Source organism: Apis cerana, linkage group LG8 (assembly GCF_029169275.1).
Source record: "Apis cerana isolate GH-2021 linkage group LG8, AcerK_1.0, whole genome shotgun sequence".
Lineage (NCBI taxonomy): Eukaryota > Metazoa > Arthropoda > Insecta > Hymenoptera > Apidae > Apis > Apis cerana.
The window spans coordinates 2871816-2891452 of NC_083859.1; the positions used below are offsets into that span (position 1 = coordinate 2871816).

Consider the following 19637-nt stretch of genomic DNA (forward strand, 5'->3'; position numbering starts at 1 on the left):
TCTCTCTCTTTCTCTGGTTTTTATAACTAAAAGGATATGATATCAAATATTAGTTTCAACTCCATATATTCATTCTTGTCAGATTGTTGACAGGTAATTATTGTTGAAATTACAATATTGACTTTCCTGAGAAATAACATGTTTCTCCGCGAACGCTTAATGGTATCATTGAGCGCGAGCGTTCATAACAGGTGTTTATATATAGTTATTGAAAACATAATACGCGCGTGCGTTAAAAAAGAGAGAGATTGTAAATAAATTTCTAAATGTATTCTCCTTTATTTATAATTATCTTTATTCTTTATTAATATAATATCTAATTTTACGAATAAAAAATTTACGAATAATAAATATAAAGAAAAGAAAGGAACAATTGTAATTTATATTATAAATTATAATATAAATTTATAAAGAATATAAGAGTATAAAATAAAGGACCATGTAATATAAGTTACCGAAAAGAAAATAAGATTGCATCGATAAACAAATGTAGTGCAAGTTTTATTTTTATTTAGTATTCTTCTTTTCAACAAGCTCAATAATGATAAAACGACATGATAAGTATTCATACTAAAACGTTTTCATGCGATGTGATCTATCACGTTGAAAAAATTGTGGGAAGAAACATGCGCGTTGATAATATTTGATATTTGATCTTTAACCATTATCATATTTGTTGATCAATCCTTCATTCTTTTTCATCGTATTTTGCTTTTTTGTCTTTCGTTTTGACATTTTTATCATTTCATAAACAAAAATAAAATATATTCGTAATAATAATTATTAAATATAATTGTTTAATATAATTTTTTAATATAAAAACGTGCATTGAAAGGTTAAATTGATACGATTAGCCATTATATAATCAAAACTTATTTTAAAAAATATATAATCTTCGATAATAATATAAATATTTTTCAATTCTTCGTAATTATTTATAATTTTGTATTCGAATTTATATGTTGTTAAAAAGCGACAACTAGTGGAACTAATTTCAACTACATTTTGTGTCGTAAATCTTGATTCAAAATCACTGAAGTTAATAAAATGGTTTCGTTACAGGTTAGGATGTCTTATGTTTATATACATATAAATACATAAATATTTGATTCTAAATATATAAATTTTACGTTAATTAAATGATTATTTGAGAATATTTTTATATATTTTGATAAATGGAGTGCAACGAAGAAGATTGGTCGATAGAATGTTCAGATGATGAGAAATATGAAATAGATGGAAAGGTGAATAAAAAGGAAATAAATAATAAAAATAATAATACATAGTTTTGTTTACATGGTTTACTCTTCTTCCTTTTTTTTTTATTTCGATATCTGTTTAGAATGAATGGAATTTGAAACCTGATGATATATTAACATTAATTGAAGCTCTTGAAGCTAATAACAGAGTTTCAGAACTCGAATGGAAGTGTCCTGGTAGAAGAGGTCCATCACCTGTTCCTTCAAACAATCGGCAACAAGATAACGGCTCACAAGAATACAAGTACAGATTTCAATATTTAATTTATTATCATTATTTCTTATATTCAATATTTATTATCATTAACTTTGTTATTATCATATTTTATTTTTTCATATTAATGTCATCCTATTTTTTTATTTAGGGCAGAAGAAAAATCAGATTTTGATTTTATGGATGAAATGTCATCACCAAGATTACCAGTTCGTAGAACTGGAGAAAGTACTCCAAAAGGAAGTGCTAAGAAGAAGACTGCTAGCTTTAATGGTGTACTATCTACTATGTTGCGACATCGTAGGTTAGAGCAACAAGAAATCAATTCAAGTCCAAAAAAGATTGAATCATCTGTATCAAAGACACAACCAATTTAAAGCTCTTGTATCAATTTCAGCATAAATGTTTGTATATGAAAATTTTATGATTAGTAGATTGTTTTTTTCTTCAATATTTGAATACATTTAAATTTGATTATTAATATCAATTTCAAACTCTAATTAAAATTATTTATATTAACATAGTATTTTTCGCGTTATTTAATTAAGTATGTAGATAAATATTTGTATCTTTTTTTGCACAAAACATATGTGTATATAAGTATTTCAATACGAGTTACTATTTTTTAATTAGACATGGTTATGTATATTTATTTAACAAATAAATAAAAGAAAAATAATACAAAAATATAAAAATTTATATTTTGACGTTTTGTTTTTCGTGCTTAGCCCACTCTGGAAATTCATTTGTACCCCAAACATAACTACCCCATGCAAGGAAAAAAATAGTATTTATTAAAAGAGTATATATGGAAGGAATGCAACCTCCTATCATTAAATATTTAGTTTTAATTTTTCCAACCATAGCTATAATTGCATTTGGAGGCGTACCGACCGGTAATCGAAAAGAGTAAGAACACATTATAGCTGTTGGCACCATTAAAAATAATGGATGAATCTCCATTGCTATACACTGTAAGTAAAAAAAAAATTATTAAATTAATGATAAATTATAAATAATATTAGTTTTTCAAGTAGTTTTTTACCATTTGTGCCACAATTGGTAAGGTAATATTTGCAACACCGACATTCGAAGTAAATTCCGTAAAAATGCCAATAAAAAAGGAAACGAAAAGCAAAACTAATGCTGGAGGCAAATATCGTAATGGTATCATTGCTTCTCCAACCATTTTTGCCATTCCGGAAGCAACACTGGCTCTGGATATTGCAAATCCACCGCCCAAAAGAAACATTAAACCCCAAGGCATCTTATTTTCGATTAAGCTCCATGTAATCAAACCTTCAGAAGGTTTAGTAGGTCTTGCTTTGGCTACGAAAAAATATGAAAGATAATGATAAATATATAATTCGGGAAATTATATAATGAAAATTATTATTCATATACATTGCATTTTTTACTTACGATCTTTGCTATAACTTTGAAGAAAATTTAAATCTTTCGGTATGTAAAACATTAAGACTGATATACATATGACAGGCAATGAATCTCGAACATCTCTGTCAATGAAATTCATAGATAATTAAAGATTTATAATGAATAAATATTTGTATATTTATATATTTTTTAAATTGATGAGAATTAAATAAAACATATAAAAAGATATTTAACATTTGTGTCAAATATTCTGCCCATCCTACTACAAAGCCAGGTTTTCGAAATAACCATAAAATTACGCAAATAATAAAGAGGATAGCAACTGATAATTCGTGAAATGACATTTTTCCTAGTTCTTTATATCTTTGACCTATTACCTGTAAACAGAGGAATAATAAATAAATCATTCTGTAATAAAAAAATGTATATTTTTTTATTACTTCGTTTGTAATCGCTTCTCCTTCTGCACCAATAGTTGCTGCTGCTGCATCTTTGCTTTCTGGTCTAAGATAACCCATAAAAGCTATGCGAAGATAAATCCACGTCAAGAAGGAATTAATAGCCATTTGTGGTATAGAAGCTATCATCCAATTTGTGAAGGTAATAGGCTCGGCAAGTGGAAATGTACTTTCGAAAATTCCTTTAAATGTAAGATTAGTACCCGTACCTACAAGCGTCCCTGTACCACCAATGCTTGAACAATATGCAGCAGCCAGTAAATAAGCTTTTGTTATATTTGTTGGTTCTTGTATTCTGCAATATGTTAAAATGAGAAAATCATAATCATAATAATAATTATTCAAATAAGTAAATTTTTCTTTCTCTTTCTCTTTTTCCCTTCTTTATCCTCTTTTTCTTTTTTCTTATTTTTTTTTATTTTTCTCCCTTTCTTATTCTTTTGTTTTTTCTTTTCTTTTTACTCTTTTCTTTTCCTTTTCTCTTCCTTTTATCTTATTCCTATTCCCTATCCTATTTCATTTTAATTTCAATCTCATTTATGTTTTGCTTATCTTTCTTTATGTTTATTATTTCTATCCTTATTTATTTATGTTATTTATTATGTTATTTATTTCTATATCTTACGGTTCTTCAGATTCCGGAATAATTTTCTCTATATAGACTTCACAAAGTCCAGCCTAAAGAAAAAAAGAAGATTGAAGATTTAAATAAAATTAGAAGAAAATTTTCTCAATAATATTCAAATAATTAGAAATATATATATTTACAGATGAATAATGAATAATAATACAGATGAACAAAAAAAAGAAAAAAGATTAAGATGAAAATAATAAGAACCTGTTCTAATTGATTCAGAATTGCGAATATGATCGGCACCATCATGGCAGTTGTTGCAGTATTTGTAATCCACATGGATATTAAAGTGGTTACAACACAAAGACTACCAAGTATTTTTGCATGAGTACATCCAACTACTCTCATTACTCCAAGAGCGATTCGTAAATGTAATCCACTATGTTCGATTGCTATAGCAAGAATTAAACCTCCTATAAAAACCATTATAGTATCATTCATGTAACAACCACAAGCTTCTTGTGAAGTTAATATTCCAAATGCTGGAAATAACACAACTGGAATTATCGAAGTAACTGCCATAGGAAAACATTCAGTAATCCAATAACCAGCTAATAATAGTACGACAAAAGCGCATCTAGTTTCCTAAAAATATCACAAAATAAATCTTTTTATAATTTGATTCATTATTTTCAAACATTATTTTCAAATAATGTAAATACCGAAGTATTATAACTCATAAGTAAAATTATTAGTAATAGTAGCCAAGATAAGGCAAATACTATTTTCCAATATAACTTGAGAAATTTTAATGTCAGCCATAGAATTTCTTTTATCGGTCGTCCTTCCATCGGTGTTTCTTGCTCTATTTCTTCTCTATTGGCCATATTTTTATATCATTTTTTCTAAAACATTGATTAAATAACGAATTTAATATCTCTTCTATCAAGATTGATAAAAACTGGCTCTAATCTATTATTTGTTTGTATTTATCATATATGTATCTATGCACGTATTACTTGTTTTTAACTTCTTTTGTTACAATTTATGTTTATGTTTGATGGCTTTTATAGACGTTTTTTCAGATAATAAGCGAATAAAAATTAAATTCAATGAATTAGTGATTAAAAAATAAATAAAACGTTTTTATTACAAAGTTATTATATTTTTTAAACTTTCTCTTATATATAAGGGATTTAAATTAAAATAATCTTTACAAAGTAAACTTTGAAAAAAATGTGTCTTTATCGATTTTGATAATTTTTAAAAATTAACATTTTAAACAAATTTTTTTTAAACAATAAGATGAATTTTAATTTCCAAGATAGTCGCAAAATTTTTAATATTATTGCATTCTATTATTTAATTCTGTCCAATATATATGATATCCTAATTTTCAAATAGAAAAAATATAAATAAGAAAATATAAAAAATATAAATATAGAAAAATAGAAAAATAAATAAGAGTAAATAATAAGAAAAAAATAAAAATAGGACAAGAATTGACTTAACGCTATTTCTAAATGTAAAAAACATCATTTCAAAAATACTCAAGAGATGGCATTGATTCTTAATTCTTGCAGCAACATCACAAACGTTTATTTTATCGACCGAACATTCAGCACCTGGATCTCATATTTAGCTTGTAGTCTGGCAAACAATATTACATAAAAAAGATAAAAAAAATCTGAAAAAAGACTGCTTATTATTATATTTTTATATAAAAATAAAATCACAATAAAATAAAAATAAGTCGTGTATAACTATATATATATATATATATTCATAAATATATATATATATAATTATATATAAAATGCAATACTTTATATATTTATAAGATATTCAATTGAACTTTAACAAACAATTGAAATTTAATTTTAATTTCAAACATTATTAATGTTACTTAATTTTATTCTGAATCAAATTATACAATAACGTTGAGAATGATGCTAAAATGATAATTTAAAATTAAATTTGAATTTAATTGTGAATATGATATAATGATAAGTATAAAATTGCAAATTTCGTACTTAGGTTATTTTTATCCTTGTATGTAATGTAGCACATATTCATGCGCGCGCACGAGTTTGTTTATGATTAATGAAAGAGAAGTAAATTTTATTTTTGTAAATTTAACAATAATATCATCCAGTTTGTATTTATTCATCTTATTGAACAAAATATAATATAATATATTTATAGAATGTAGATATATCTAGTCAATAATATAATCTTAAATATGGCGCCTTAATTTATTGCAATAAAAGAAAGAGGGCGATCTTGAAGCCCTTTACACCCTTTACCTCTCATTGCATCGGCTCAACAGTGATTGTTCGTGTCAGTCATATCAATGAGTTTGAGTTGATATACTTCAATATTTAATTGGTTTAAAAAATATTAATATTAGAAAATATTGTATGCATTTGAGTGAATGTGTATTGCAAAATAAATACAAATTATTTGAAATAATATATTTTTAGGAAGGTAAGCAAATAATATGCATGCATATTTGAACATATCTGTTTACTGTTTCGACATTTTATGCTCACGAAATATGTCAACTTTTCTTGATTTAAATTATGATTTTCTCAGAGAATAAACAATATATTGAATGTAATATGATAATATAATATATTATATTATAATTTATTATTATTATTGTCAATATTTTTATTTTTTATTCTATTTCGTTTTTTGACATTTTTTTGTATTTTTTTAAATTAACATTTAAAATATAAATTGTATACAAAAAACTAATCACTATTCTTTTCTTTCTTATTCAATTTTAATAATGAGACAAATGCAATTATATAATTTTATTCTTTATTTTTATTCTTTTTTTTTTATTTTCCTTTCGTATTATTGACTAATTTAAACGAATATTAATTAAATTTAGTTGATAGTTTTCAATATTTTCACTATTATTAGCTTTATAATTAAACTTTTTTTAGGCAGATTAAAATTAAAAAAAATAGATGAAAAATATATATATTTAAATTTATATAAAATAAAAAATTAAATATAGAATTGAGATAGAATAAAAGAATAATAACAATTTTTATTTATTTAAAATTTATATATCATCGATTATTTTTTTTTTATATAAAATTATTGTATTGAAAATTCAATATTTTCAATGAATAAACAAAATGTGATTTATAATAAATTTATAATTTATAATATACAATAAAAAAATCAACATGTTATCAAACATTTATAATTATTAAATTTATTAATAAATTAAAATTTATTAAAATTTTACTATTATTGTATTCCAACTGTTTAAGAATATTTCTTATTTCTAAGGTAAAAAAAAAAGTTAATCAAATGTTGGTTATTTATTAATAATAAAGTTTATAATCTTTTTAGCGATTTCATGAAAAAAAAGAAACGATCATAAAGGCATAATAGAACTGATAAGGAGTCATGAATAAATTTCACAATGAAAATAAAAAACGAAATTATAATAATTGAGTCAAAGTTGGAACACAGTGTGAATAAAAGGGTGACAGTGGGACTGGGTGAGGGTGAGAGACACTGGCATAAAAAGAAAGCAGCCACACATATTTAGTTGGAAAGTAGTATGTATATGTATACATCGTAGGATGGCGAGTGCCGCGATATCGATCCCACGCAATATCGCATTGTACCCAGTAGCGTTTCCGCGGGCGTAGCGACGTTGAATGTGATCGTGGTGGTAACGGTGGTGGTAATTGTATCTTTTTTTGCCAGTGTCTGATTATTCTGGTGATTATTTTGATTTTCTATATCATTTAAATATATAATTTTTAAGCAATATTCATAATTTTTGAGCACCCATTCTTATTAATGAATGATATTTTTAAGATTCTAAGAAAATTACTCAAATATAATAGAGTGAAAAAGTAATATGTATAGTATATAATATAAATACAAAATAATAAGGTGTTAATTAAATATTTAGTTTCATCGAAGAAAATGATTGAACATTTTTATTATTATGTATATTGTTTTACAGATAACATTATTTATGTGTATTGTTCGATATTCAGTGAAAATGTGGGGAAGAGCAAGTATGGCAGCTGTAATGATTCTGATTTTAACATATTTGTGTACGTTGAATATTGTATATGCCAAAGGTATAGTATTTTCTTATTATTAATATGATGATCGAATTATTTTTAATAGAATATTCAATAATACTGACTAATGAAAATTAAATAAATTTGGATCTATCGATTCTATATCAATGTTCAATACAAAATTTTTATTTTTTTAATTTAATGAAAAAAAATGATAAAAAAAAAACAATAATTTAAAATAGAAAAAGAAATTTGTCATTTATTGTAGATACTATCTCAGAATCTGATTCGAGCGATATCAATGCAGAAAACATTTTGGAACGCGCAACTACATGGTTGTGGAGTCAACGTAATAAAGATGCCGGTTGGGGAAATGATACTCATCGGGTTTTGTTAGTTCTCCGATTAAGCAATCTTTCGCGAGATGATAACGTTGCACCTGCAGCTCCTCTCGAACTACAATTAAGTAGTAAACAAATGGAACTTGAAATAGTGTTATTATTGTGGAGGTAATATTTGTAATATATTTTTTATTTATATGACGAAAATAGTATTCTAATTCATTAACAATTTATTAACAAAATAAATAAATAGAATTGATTAATTTTTATTTGTTGGATAATGAAGAAATGTAATTGTGTGATATATTATATTATTTATAGGCATAGAGAAGTTAATTTTTCTCCTGTTCGATTAGCACGCTATACACTTGCCTTAAACGCTATGTGCACAGATCCAAGACAATTCCATGGTCATGACTTGATTGGAACGCTTCAACATCATGAACCACCGACTGATTTTGAATTTGCGTTAACAACATTAGCTGCGTGTAATGCACAAGCTCATGTACGAAAGAGACAGATACGTCGATTATTAGATATTGCAAACGCTGCTCAAGATCATAATATTGGTGGGTATTATCGTTCCAATATTATATATTATATTAATTAGCTTTTAATTGATGTTTCTTTCTTAAAATAATTATAGACAATTTTTAATTTATCTTTCTGATTTTAGATACTGTTGCAATGGTAATTTTGGCCTTAAAATGCATTGTTCAGGATCACAGACATCGAAATCTTCATCATTTTGTGCGTAAACCATCGGTCGGCTTAGCACAGCAACAAAAACTCGATGGTAGTTTTGGAGACATACGTACAACAGCTTTGGTAATGCAAGCTCTTGAAGAGATAGAAAATGAACCTGCTGATAATTGGAATAGATCTGCCGCTTTAGCTTGGTTAACAAGTCAACAACAAACTGATGGTTCTTTTGGGGATGTTCGAGTAACCGCCGAAGCATTACTTGGTATAGCACCGCGTGGTTTAGCTAGTATTAGAACTCTTGATTGCGGACAAGGATTTTCTGAAACTTCATCACCAAAATTTACCACAAATGGTAACGGTAAGTCTTTTTTTTTTTGCTTTTATTTGCTTTAATTTCTTTTCTTATTTTTATTATGTATTTTTATAAATATTTCGATTCATTATAATATTCATTATAATGCAGAATCAGCGCCAGTTTCAAGTAATCGTAACGATAGTATATCAATATTTGTAATTTCTGGAACCAATACAAGTAATGTTACTACTGGAAATAACGGAACTAATGGAAATAATAGTAATAGTGGAACTAATGGCAATAATGCAACAAATACTTTCAATACAAATAATACAGACGGCGTAATCATTACTAATACAACACCAATCATGGTGAACGTTTCATATACTTTATGGGTTGGCAGTAATGTGAATGAGACATACAGTTTGATAGTGACTGCTCCTAAAAATGAAACATTTTACGAAGTGATGCTTCTAGCTGCAGAAATGTCGCCACATTTCCAATTTGTTGCGTCTGAATGGCCAAATGGACATTATGTCCACACGATAGCCGGTTACAAGGAGGAACCAATGTCTTATCATTATTGGTTGTTATATCGCCTTAATTCTCCACCAGATTCAATTTCACCACCGGGTAATCAACTAGTTGCACCTGGTGGTATGTAAAAATAATTTTATTTCATATAATTTCGTAAAATTTTTAATTTTTTTTATTTGTGCATAATCAATTAGATGCATTTATATTATTTTCTCATTTCAAAATCATTTTTATAAGATTGCCATCTAAAAGTTGATTTTTTAGGTGTGGATGATCTACAGATTAGTGAGGGAGATCATTATCTGTTTTGGTATAAAAAACTATGAAAAGCAGTAATACATCGACATTCAGTCGAAACAAACGAAAAATAAAAGATGGTAGAAAAATGGAATTGTGTGTGCATACAGGATTGTGAGAAGAAACAAAAACAAAGAGTAGAAATTCTTAGTCGCTCGAAAACGAGGGCTTACTCTATTCACTGCCATCGCTAAATATATGTATGGCATACAATGTACGCGGCATTTTCCTAGAATATCTTCGTATGAATTGCTCGTATGTTTTGTTCTTAGGAAAGTGCCGAAAAAATAGAGCTGGCAGTGACTGATTCTTTAAACTTTGCTCTAATCGAGCTGATTCAATGATAAGTCGGTAACACACGACATCGCTATTGGACTGACGTGGTATAGAGTAATGATGTACCATGCGTATTAGTTATTTAAGCTAACAGCATATTTTCTATGAAACTGCAATGCACAACCACATTGTACCTACTTATATGATATGGTGATACCATATAATATCAACGTATTGATTGATATTTAATAAATCCCATATCTATATGTATTAGTAACTAATCTATTTCTTGGTATTTTACTGCGCGTATTGCTTTATAATCACCGAATACCTGCGCTAAAACAAAATATCTGCTTATCATAATACATTAAAATTAATCCGGAAGAAGATACATTTCGATCAATAGTTTTTCATAATTTGCCTAATATTGTAATATACCTACAGTTTCCTTTGTTCCTTGAAATTAATAAAATGTCGAATTACTAATTGTATGGCATTTTATTTTGAATTAGATTTACTATATATAAAATAAAATATGATTGCATCTTCATGTTAATAACACTAATGACGAACACTATCAACGAAAGATTGATTATTCTTAGTACAATTAATTTATCAATTAATTATTTAAAAAAATATTTATATAATAAGTATATTCACAATGTTTAAAAATATATATGAATTATATTGATTTTATCTTGACAAATTTTAATTTTTTTTTTCAATTTCAATCAATATATATTTCTTATAGAAATTAATATGCTAAATACAAACCTGCAAACAATTTTCGTTAAAACTTGCTAAAAATTAATTTAAAAAAAATCATAATTTTTTTAATTTTAAAATATTTTATATTTTTAAAATAATAGTTGCTTTTAACAAAAAATTGTTTTGTTGCGATTATGCTCTATAATAGAAAAGACAATCGCTTGAATATCATTATCGTTACCGTGCATTTTGCCAAACTAGCTTGTACATTGAAAATAAAAATGATTTTATAGTTTCTTTTAATTCTTTTTTTAGCAGATCCGCTCTATCACATGATATATTTAAATTTTCTCCTAGATTTTTAGTTTTTAAAATAAATTGAAAAATATCAGAAAAAGTGAATACATTTTTAGCGTCCTTTTAACTTAGATTATTATTTATATATATTTAAATGTTTATAATCTAATAATTACTTACATAGTTTTGTTCGTTAAAAATTTATAGAATCATTTCGTATCAAGAACAACTGAATGACTATTATTGTAAAAATAAATATTTCTAAAATTAAAAAGAATTTCAATTTTTTTAGAATTGGTTTTTTTCTAAAAAATGTGGATTCTGAAAAATGGTTTGCAGATTCGTATTTAACATATTAAAATTTACAAAAAATAATAAAAAATTGAAAGTTATAAAATTATATATATATTGAACAATATTATCTTTCATTGTTTCCATTTTATATTTAAATATATATAATTTCAATTATAAAATAAAGATCTCGTTGAAAAATTTTAATTTCAAATTTCATGTAATTTTTATTACATTCAATACATTGATCTTTTAATTACAATTTTGAGTTTCATATTTGATAGTTGTAATATAATAATTATCAAGCTCAATTTCTATTACATTCATTTAACTTCTTCATTTTATCCTGTTTTTTTCTTTATTTTCTTGTTTCATACTTTTATTTTGAATCACTAGATGAATCACTAGATCCATAATTCTGATAATTGATTGCTTATCATTTATAATTCTTTTTCAATACTAATGTATTATGCAGATCTGTAAAAAAGTTTTATGAAATGTAAATTTAATTGATTGGATGAATCTTATGAATTTCTGACATGTTAATAATTTTTTAAATTTATATTTTTTTAGATACTAAATGATATAAAAATGAGAAAATCAAAATAGAATTATCTTAAGTTTTTTTTTCTGTGGTTATTATCTTATTTTTAAAATATGATTATATATTATTTTTAACTTTATTTATCAAGTATAATTAATAACAATTATTGATTAAACATTGTATAATATGATAGTTTATACACATAGTTAATCAAAATATATAGATAACTATATTAATGATATATTATTTGTTATACATATATTCTCAAAAATAATATAAAGTATTACGAAATATTAAATTTTTTATTTTTTAATAAAAAATAAAAACTTCATTCTCTATTAATTTTTCTTAAATCTTTCGAAACATTAAGTTAATTAATCCGAAAAAGGCAATATTGTAGCATGGTATAGAGTCACATGAAGTACATGTAATGTGACGAATAATAGATGTCGTGCTATGTGCTGCTAGGTGTATTTTATTATCTACTTCTACTTCTTACGTACAAAATTACATTCGATTATCATATTTAATCTTTTTTTAATTCATCTATTTTTATCGATAGTGATCTTCCATAGTAATAACTGGTTATATATTATATATATTTATATATACATATATATTATACATTTTTATTATTTTTTTAAGAAATAATTTTCAAGTAATATTATTTGAATGAATATTATAAATTTAAAAATTATATTATACATTTTATTCCATTCTTAATTCTTAATTCTTAATTATATTTTGTGTGTTATAATTTTTGTATATTTTAATTATCCTTTATATGTTTCATGATTGATAATTAAGTTCACAATTCAATATACATTTTTATCATTTTTATAAAAAATGATTTTTGAATATCTTTTTTTACAAAAACTATGAATTTATATAAAAATTAAATTATAAATAACATATTTTATTCCGTTTATTCTGAATATGTTGTAGATTTTACCAAAATTCTTTTTTTTAAATCAGTTTAATCTCTCTCTTTATTTCTTTTCTTTTTATGTTCTACTCTTTATAATCATCGATTATATTACGATAATTATGTGGATATGGTAAATGAGAATTAGTAAATGTATGCAGACGATCGATGCATTCAAAGTAAAAACAAAAACTCAGCTAGAGAATAAAAATCAGCAAGAAAAAAAAACGAAATAGATATCTACGTTGGCAAAATATTCGCCAGGAAATTGCTGACAGGATATTCGTGTGGAAAAATTTGTAATCGGTTTGCAGTAAGCCGATGTTTAAATTTCAGGATGCTGCCAATATAGATGGATATATTATAGCCATATATACAAATGTTCGCAGATCATGGATATATTAACGAATATCATTAAATAAGTTGAGAACGTATCTTTGTAGTTCTGTAATTTGTAATTTTTTTTTACCCTATTTGAATAATCATATATATAAGTATACAATTATACAATGTGTCGTCACAAAATTTATTATCAAATGTTGATTCGCTCGTCAATTCTGTATCATTTTTGTTTGATTTCTCTCTCTCTCTCTCTCTCTCTCTCTCTCTCTCTCTCTTCTCTCTCCTTCTCTTTTTCTCTCTCGTTTTTTTGTTTCATTCCATTTCATTTTTTCAAAGCAGATATTTTCAGTATTTCATCTAAAAATTAAATAAATATATTATTATTGATAATATTTGGAAAATCATGAAAGATTAATAGTTTTACTATATTTTATTTCTGAACGATTTATAATGAATGTATAATAGATATAGTTAAGATTAAGAAAAAAATTTAAAAAAAAGTTATAAATGCCATAATATTGTATCATAAATATTATATTTATAATTATCATATTTGTTAATTAAAAATTTTTTAAATTATTAAACTAAAAATATATAATATAAAATGTATAATGATACATATATATAAAAAAAAATAAATTTTTATATTATATATATATTACATTTTAATAATCAAAATATTCTTTCGAAAAAGTTTCTTTAATATTTTCAATCTTTGTTATATCCAATCTTTAATTATATATAGATCATATTTAATTATGTATAGATTATAACTGTGCAAATACAGCCAGTGAGAATAAAATTGTAAAATTTATTGTTAATCATTTAGATCTTCAATAATATTATAAATAAGAATTATATCATAAGACTATAAAAGTATTTTACAGATGAATTAATTTGATATTGCATTATCTAAATTATTTTTTATTCATAAAAGATTGTAAATAAGAGTATTGTATTGATTTATTCTAAAAATTCGAAGAATTTGTGAATAAGTTGCATTTTTGATCTCTCTTATTATATTATTTCTTTATTTCTATTTCAAAAGAATAACAAATTATTTATTTTATTATTTATTATTTATTTTTATTTATACTTTTTCACGCTCAATTATTTATTTCATCAAAAAAAAGTTTTTTCACGAATTTTATATTCAAATGAAACTTGTTCTATTCGAATGGAACTGCCATCTTTAAGGTATTTTCCGCTTTAAATTCGCGCTATATAATATACACTATATGATAATATGCACTATAACGGGTAGTAAAAAAAAAGAAACTGAAAAATTATTGATTAAAAAATAATATTTCAAAATTTTTTTAATATAAATTTTTAAAAATTTTGTAATTGTTTTGTGCATTTTTCAAAACTCTTATCGAAATAATTGTTACATTAAAAATTTACATCGAAATTATAAGAACATTGTTAGTTAATGTGGAGAATAGAAAAGAAATTTCAAATCAAATTCATTGCATCCAATGACAGTAGAAAAAGGAAAAAAAGAGCAAAGCATACAATAATTAATCATTGAACTCAGTATTTCGATGTCTGAATACAAAATGGTTACGATCGATCCATCGTACTGCCGACGAAATGATTTTGTAACAAGGTTCCTCTCTCGACAGTTCTCTCTTCCTCTTGCTTTTTCTTCCTCTAACTCATCATTCACCTATATGACCGTTTCTGTTCGTTCTTTCGATCTTTGCTTTTCTCTCTTCTACCTCCTCACCATTTCTCTTTTCGTCTGACGTTTGTTCGTTGGACGTCTGGTTCACGACCTCGTTCTATTCTTGCTGAAATTACGACGCTCTGTCGGGCCTGGTAAAGAGAGACTTGGCGCACTTATACTTGCAAGTGGAAACTGGTTGAACATCATGAACGTAAAAAAAAAAAAAATCAGCTAATTAGTCTAATGATCAAATTAACGAATTATACTTATTATATCATTTGGATTAGGTCAGTTTTGTCAGATCTTTTTCATTTTTTTCTATTATTTTATCGATAAATTCAACAAATTTTTATAATTACAAAAATTTGTATTTTTTCTAAATTATATATTTGAATTTTCAAGAATATTTCTTGATAAATAATATTATATATCTGTTTGGATATATAATGGATAAAAAATTTAAGGAATGATTCCTTGCATTTTCTGTTGCACCTATCTTCATTCCATTTCATTTAATGTAATATTGCTTATAAATAAATCGACATTTATACATATACATTTTTCGTGTTTGTTCTTCAATCTTTAGAATCACTTTTTTATTTTCATTTCTTCCGAATACCCTAATATAGTATATTTTTTTCTCATAATTTCTTCATTTGCAGAATGAGAAAGTCAAAAATATATATACATATATTTTATATATATATATAGAATAAGAAAATTGAAAACTTGGAGTAGAAGAAGAGATTCAACGAGGAAGAAGAAAGTCCAAATAGAGTGGGTAGACGCTTTCGAGGAGTAGGCTCTATATTTATCGCGGCAATAAGGCGGCTCGAGGCCGAGTGTCGTCAAGCCAGAGGTCGGAGGGGAAGCGGCAGTAGTGCGGGAAACGTCGGAGTGCAGACCGGCGTCGTCGGGACAATCGGTGGCCGTCGTTATCGTTAACGACGCACCATCCAATACCGTCGTCACTCTCTCCTATTTCTTTTCTCTTTCCTATTTCCCTTTCCTTCCTGTTTTAGTTCCCTACCTTTTCCTCTCACTTTCCTTACCCCGCGTTTCTGTTTTACTTGAATCGCACGGCCATTCGACCGCTTAACCACCGAACCACCCAACTATCCAACCATCCATGCTTCCCACCCACCCAACCACCCACCTATCCAGCCACCCACCCATCCTATCGAGCTAACCAACCATCTGACCGGATAAATCGTTCGTCAGAAATCTATACAAGGTGTGTTTCGATTTTTTTACTTCGTCAAATTAGATATTTTATATTTTCACTTTTTACCAATTTATTGCGCTTTTTTATAAAAAAAAAAATATATACATTCATTTCATTCCCATGAATTTTTAGATTTCTTGATTTTCAGTTATAAAAACATATTCAATAGGTTATATAGTTGGTTTCTTATTATAGATATATATATTTAAAAGTCATCCCCAATATTGAAAGAATTCTCTTGCATTCAGTGAAGCAGATGACATCATATCGAAACAATACATCGTAAATTTCTTCAAATGCTTTCAATCCCTCTTCGTTTTTTGCTAGCTGCTATTTTCTACAATCGACCAAGATCATTGAAATCAGAATTTTGTATTCCTTACAAATATACTATATACTTGCAATTAATATATATACTTATATATATATTATATATATAAAAAGCATACTTCTCGTCACCATTGACTTATATCTTAATTGAAACGAGTAGAATCCTATAGTTCGAATTGAAATTGAACTAAGCATTTTCTTATTCGTATTTTTTTTTTTTTTGCAAAGGTTTATCAAGTTTTGGTACTATTACGAAGCTATCTCCGTTAAGTTAGCGCCGTGTCGCGCCGCCAATGGCATGTTGTTATACCACGCCATGGTGACTATTTCTCTGACCATTCCCCTGCCGATTCACGGCACGAGGCCACGCCAGACTACATCTAGCGTGACCTAGGGTGGCGTGGCACAGTATCGTTTATCGCAAAGACCTAAACTCTTGGAAGGGATCTACGCGACGTCTCACGTATCTAGCATCGAATGCGGCAGGAACGAGGCTATTATGCGAGTGCGCATACATATCCACACCAAACGATCGACGGTATGCCTGCACGCGAGTCTCACTTACCACGTATGAATTTATGCTTGGCTTCGTGAGAAGAAAGACAAAGACCGAACAGGGAGTGTGAAGAAATGGAAATAGTGGAAGAAAGTTATCAAACTTAGATTTTTGATTTCTTTTTTATTTTATTTTTAATTTACTTAATGTTGAAAATTAAATTAATTATACGATATAGAGATTCTTTCAGTTACTTATCTAAAAGCTATTTTTGGGAATAACGTAAAAATGGAATGAAAATTTGGAACGTAGAAAAAACAGTCATAAATTCGAATCTTTTCTTTTCGTAAATCTAGATTATTCAAAATAAATATTTATGGGAAAAATGAATCGAAATAGAATGATTTATTCTAGTTATTATTATAGTTAGTTATAGTTTTATAATATAAAAATAATTAAAAGACGATATAAAAAATTATAAATTAAAAAATATTTTATTTTTTTGAAAAGAAATTATGTTTTTATTTTGTCGTGGAATCGACTATAATTTTTTCTTTTTGATTCACTATTAATTACAATCATTTGTAACTTAAAAATTAATTAAAAAATAATATATTGTACAAAAGAAAAATTCATTTTTTGAATTTATTTTTACAGTTTGAAAAAATAACTAAAAATTTTTTCTCACAAAATTAATAGTATTGTTAATTAAATAAAAAAAAGTAGAATAAAAATATTTCTGTATATTTTAAATATCTCAGACTAGCAATAAAATTAGTGATGAAAGAAAATGAGGAAAGTAACAATACATAAGATCATACAGATCATCATCAACTTCTATCTTCAGTACAAAGGAGTATATTTAAAGTTCCATAGAATGAGTAATAGAGTTTCGATATGAAAGATATGTGATTCATTTACCAAAATAATCTATTTTGATTTATTTTCCATTATAATTTTTTTATTCTTTTATTATCAAATATTATCCACTTAATATATTAATAGTTATGATACTCACATATAATAAATTTTTTCTTCTTAATCCATAATCATCATTATTGATTGATATTATTATATTTATAACATGGACTAAAATAAAATAAATGGCATTGATTAAAGAATATCAAATAATGTAAATAACCAAAAAGAATTAGATTAAAAAATGTAAAACGTATAATTAGAAAAAATTGTAATATAAAAAGTACTATTTAATAATAAATATCTTTTATCGCAAGATTGCATTAAATGCATTGCAAGTATCATATATTTTTTTTTATACATCAGTGATGATGTGTTAAAAATTCAAATGTATTATTATTTCATGGTGATTACGAATGAATAGAATGAACACAAAATATTAATAAAAATTTGATCTTATTTAATAATATTAATCAAAACTTTACAATTATATGTTTAGAATAATAAAAATTTTATTCTATTGTTTTTAGAATAAAATATGTACATATAAAACTGATAATGATGATAACTATGTGTTAATTAACTGATCGATTAAATGTACAATGCAATTAATGAAAAAAGAAATGAAGAAGTAAACAAAATGTTTCAAAACTAAGATGATTTCAAAATTTTTATATATTTTAAAAGAATAAAAAGAGAGAAAGAAAATGGAATAAAGTAATGGAATCAAGATAAAGCAAAACAGTAAAAAAGAGAAGAGATAGCAAGTGAAAATATAAAAATCGAAAAGTTTTTTTATTTGTTAAACTCATAGATATCGATTACAAGTAAAAAATAAAAGCTGAAGTTATTAATAATTAATAATTATAATTATTAATAATTTATAAATTACTTTTTAAAAATATCAATGAAAACATTTTTTTTTTTAATGCCTTTCTTTGTTTAAATTCTACTTATTCAAGAAAAAAAAACCAAAAAAAAAAGAAAAAATAAAAAAACAAAAACAATGAGAGAAGCAATGAAAAAGAAAAAAGATCTAACACGCAGTTTTAATCGGAATAAAATAAAAATTTTCTTTTCCATTCAAGGAAAGAAAAATAAAAAAAAGTTAGAGGCAACCAGAGAGATGGTAGACATTAGAAACCTCTAACGAGAATCGAGCGATTCGAGTCGGCGAAGCAGAGCTGACCAACTAGATAGGCGACTAACACGAACGAAGAAGTAGGACTACACGCACGTATACGTTCTTGCTGTTACAGACGACAGAGTCAGGTATGTGGGGGGTATATACGGACGTGCCTAGAGGCCACTCCGCTCTGAAACCCGCCTCCTCTTACCTCTCTGGTGGCATCGTTACGAGGGCGTCGCGTTTACGGCGTCGACGTTCCTCGCTAGTCGAGCTTACCACGACACGAACACGCGGCTGTCGCGATCAACACATATGACACTGGCACACGAGGCCGCCGATCGGTGCACC

The 19637-nt window shown here is 25.9% G+C and overlaps 3 protein-coding genes and 1 long non-coding RNA gene across 22 annotated transcripts; 2 read left to right on the forward strand and 2 right to left on the reverse strand.

The window, feature by feature from the left end:
• Positions 1-902: 902 nt before the first annotated feature.
• Positions 903-2172, forward strand: LOC108004160 (PAXIP1-associated glutamate-rich protein 1). 2 transcript variants are annotated; one of them, XM_017066865.3, is made up of 4 exons: positions 903-1062; positions 1182-1244; positions 1343-1503; positions 1625-2172. In XM_017066865.3, the coding sequence occupies exons 1-4, from the start codon at positions 1048-1050 to the stop codon at positions 1848-1850; spliced, it is 465 nt and encodes a 154-aa protein (XP_016922354.1). In that variant the 5' UTR covers positions 903-1047; the 3' UTR covers positions 1851-2172. The 2 variants fall into 2 exon arrangements, with proteins under 2 accessions (XP_016922354.1, XP_016922355.1); XM_017066866.3 differs by having other exon boundaries at positions 903-1244.
• On the reverse strand, positions 2095-5019 carry LOC108004162 (protein I'm not dead yet-like). Its single transcript, XM_017066868.3, has 8 exons — positions 4623-5019; positions 4165-4545; positions 3952-4004; positions 3309-3621; positions 3103-3245; positions 2896-2990; positions 2519-2802; positions 2095-2445 (listed from the first exon to the last, which is right to left on the reverse strand). The coding sequence occupies exons 1-8, from the start codon at positions 4785-4787 to the stop codon at positions 2170-2172; spliced, it is 1710 nt and encodes a 569-aa protein (XP_016922357.1). The 5' UTR covers positions 4788-5019; the 3' UTR covers positions 2095-2169.
• Positions 5020-6165: 1146 nt separating this feature from the next.
• On the forward strand, positions 6166-10901 carry LOC108004182 (uncharacterized protein CG3556). 16 transcript variants are annotated; one of them, XM_062078087.1, is made up of 10 exons: positions 6198-6387; positions 7273-7430; positions 7508-7650; positions 7750-7827; positions 7901-8021; positions 8272-8473; positions 8627-8874; positions 8982-9368; positions 9474-9962; positions 10107-10901. In XM_062078087.1, exons 5-10 carry the CDS (start codon positions 7913-7915, stop codon positions 10166-10168), a joined length of 1497 nt encoding a protein of 498 aa, XP_061934071.1. In that variant the 5' UTR covers positions 6198-6387; positions 7273-7430; positions 7508-7650; positions 7750-7827; positions 7901-7912; the 3' UTR covers positions 10169-10901. The 16 variants fall into 16 exon arrangements, with proteins under 16 accessions (XP_016922404.2, XP_061934071.1, XP_061934075.1 ...); XM_062078085.1 differs by having other exon boundaries at positions 6199-6387; positions 8233-8473; XM_062078091.1 differs by lacking the exon at positions 7750-7827 and having other exon boundaries at positions 7508-7612; positions 7935-8021.
• Positions 10902-11912: 1011 nt separating this feature from the next.
• LOC133666537 (uncharacterized) lies at positions 11913-19637 on the reverse strand. Of its 3 annotated transcripts, XR_009830784.1 has the most exons (4): positions 19498-19619; positions 18261-18331; positions 15038-15383; positions 12774-13879 (listed from the first exon to the last, which is right to left on the reverse strand). It is a non-coding gene; the product is annotated as an uncharacterized LOC133666537 (long non-coding RNA). The 3 variants fall into 3 exon arrangements; XR_009830782.1 differs by lacking the exon at positions 18261-18331 and having other exon boundaries at positions 11913-13879; positions 19498-19637; XR_009830783.1 differs by having other exon boundaries at positions 12774-15383.